The sequence below is a fragment of the Chenopodium album genome, chromosome 2 (genome assembly GCF_948465745.1).
Source record: "Chenopodium album chromosome 2, dcCheAlbu1.1, whole genome shotgun sequence".
In the NCBI taxonomy this organism is placed as follows: Eukaryota; Viridiplantae; Streptophyta; class Magnoliopsida; order Caryophyllales; family Amaranthaceae; genus Chenopodium; species Chenopodium album.
This window is the reverse complement of record NC_137835.1, coordinates 65355288-65357809: the sequence shown is the minus strand read 5'-3', so window position 1 is coordinate 65357809 and position 2522 is coordinate 65355288. Positions and strand designations below refer to the sequence as shown.

Genomic DNA, 2522 nt, shown 5'->3' with positions numbered 1-2522 from the left:
TCAATCTGTATAATTATTCATGAGTATAAAATGGTGGTGACAAAGATTCTTAATTGCACTGCAACGCAGATTAGAACGGCCAAATGGAATTTTTCCAGATTCATCAACACCAATATCTAGAAGGTCTTCATCAGCGGTAAACGAACAAACCAGGCCATCTGTTCCAAATTCAACAAGGGCATCACCACATATGCCCCCATCTGGAAATAGTTTCTTTTCTATAGGAGCTGAGTGATCAGCGATAAATGGGCATATCAACCATGGCATTACTTCAGACAGTTCTAAATCATCATCCGTTGCAGCGGAATTATGTTTGCGAACAAATACCACTTCAAAATCAGGACTCTTTGTCCGATTGTTTTCGTACCATAATAATAGTTTATGATAGAAAGAAATATTTCTGGGAGAAAGAGAGCTCATCCAAAGAAGTACATTCTTGCCCCTCAAATCTGCTACAGGAATCTTTGTGTTTCCTTTAAGAAGGTAACTCTGTGACTCATACACCAGCAATGTCTCCAAGGTGAGTTCTTTGAACTTGTTTACTTCCCGCTGGACTAGTTCCTTTCTAGTAAATGGATAAGCATTAATTCCAAAAGTGCTCAATACATCTCGGCCATAAGGATCAATAGATGCATCCTGGGTTCCCAAAATGATAAGCTCATCTTCTATGGGGCAAACAAGTCGAGAGAGCTTGTGGCTTACAGAATTATCAAAGGGCATATACCACAAGGATAACTTGTGCTTTTGCAGCAGATTATCAACATACAACTTGTAATTATGTGGGTCAAGAGAGTCATTCGTGGGCATGTAGACCAGCAAAATTTCAATGACTTGTGGTGAGTTTTGTAGTGTTCATATACCTCCTTGAGCTTGGGAATGAAATTTCCTTTGACACATAAGAACAACCCAACAAAATTCTTGTTATTGAGGTCTGAGATAGTCGTCACCGTGCCACAACCATCTTCTGCATTGGTCTTTTTTAGAACATTAGACAGTTTGCACCTCAAAAGTCACACAAGGTTGTTAGTGGAACAAGTTTTCCATCTCGGTTCTTCATCTGCTTGAAGTTCCTGCAGCTTCTCATCAGTGAAGGGAAATGCATCGGCTCCATAATAGCGCACAAACCTATTTCCATGAAGTAGAATGTTCTTCTTCATATCCATACCCTTCTTATCCAAAATCATGCATTTAAAATAATTGAGTTGAAGGTAGTTGCATATAAAATCTCGACGCTTCAAGTCCTCAAACGGTATTACAAAACAAGAAGGGGGGAAGGCCGACAAGAAATGATCGAAAACCTGCTTGTAATCAGCTAATTTCTTCATCTTTACAACCACTACCATCTCAAAATCCACACCCAAAGCATAAAGTTCGAAATATGTATTTAGTAGAGACTGAACCGCCACTGAATCCCAATCTCTACGGAAGACAAGAGCGTGAAAACAACAAATCATCAAGTATTTGTCCTGATCGCCTTGCCAATTTCCACTTGCTGACCGTCTTTTCGAACAAGGTAACCAAGCTCATTTGAACCAGCGGACAAGAGCATCTTGACATTCAAAGTGTGGCCAATCTAAATGGGAGATAACTGAGAAACCATGGCATTGATATCAGGAGAATATTCGGGTTTGGCACATTTAAAAATCCTAGCTATAGGGCATGTCACTGGTGGAAGGCACGAGTTGACGGGCCACATATTTTTCAAAAGCCTTTGATAAGAACGTAAGGCGTCAAATGAGCTATTGTGCACAAGTTCCTTGAGATGAGCTACTAAAGAAGACATGGAATTGGGCTCTCCAACGAGCATTGTTTTATGAGCAACATCGAGAAAGAGGCACTTAAAATCAAAACCTAAACCATAATTAACAGGGTCAAGGAGTTGGCGTATTGAGGAACGACGGTGATAGTCATCGAATGGGACGACAACTGAGGACATAGGAAAGTGACGGAGAGGGTAATTGAATAAGACAGGATAGTCAGGATTGGTGTTAGTAGAATTAACCAAAATAATATCGAAATCATCTCTATAAGAATAGAGATCATGACACGCAGGAATGAAATCTTGGGGATAGTAGGATTCGAATTCGAATTCGATGCTGGATTGGGAATGAAAGTATAAGCAAACAAAGAGAAGGTATTGTTTACCCTTGAGATCATTCAAAGCAACTTCGCCAGACATTCGATACAGATGATCCATCTCATTCATACAACTCAACAACGGTTCAACCCTGCCTTCCCATGCCCCTTCAAACCCTGATTTCTTATATTTCTTTTGCTTTGAATCCTCCTCATTATCAATGAATCTAAATATTGATTCAGGCGAATGTTTCGATGCTGTCTCATCACCATCCATCTCTCTTCTCTGAGATTGTTCGGTTGCTTCTTGTTGTTCCGCTTTTGTGTGTATAAACAATGTAGGGCTCTGGTTTTTTTAATAGTTTGCTTAATTTTGAATGTATGCATGATTGGACTTAGCTAGGTTCACTGGACTCGGCTGAAATCCCGGAGTGTCCGTGTCAGAT

General features: G+C 40.0%; 1 protein-coding gene across 1 annotated transcript; it reads right to left on the bottom strand.

The window, feature by feature from the left end:
• Nucleotides 1–807, bottom strand: LOC145574430 (putative nucleoredoxin 1). Its single transcript, XM_081632220.1, has one exon. The coding sequence runs from the start codon at nt 805–807 to the stop codon at nt 1–3; it is 807 nt and encodes a 268-aa protein (XP_081488346.1).
• Between the last annotated feature and the right edge of the window lie 1715 nt (nt 808–2522).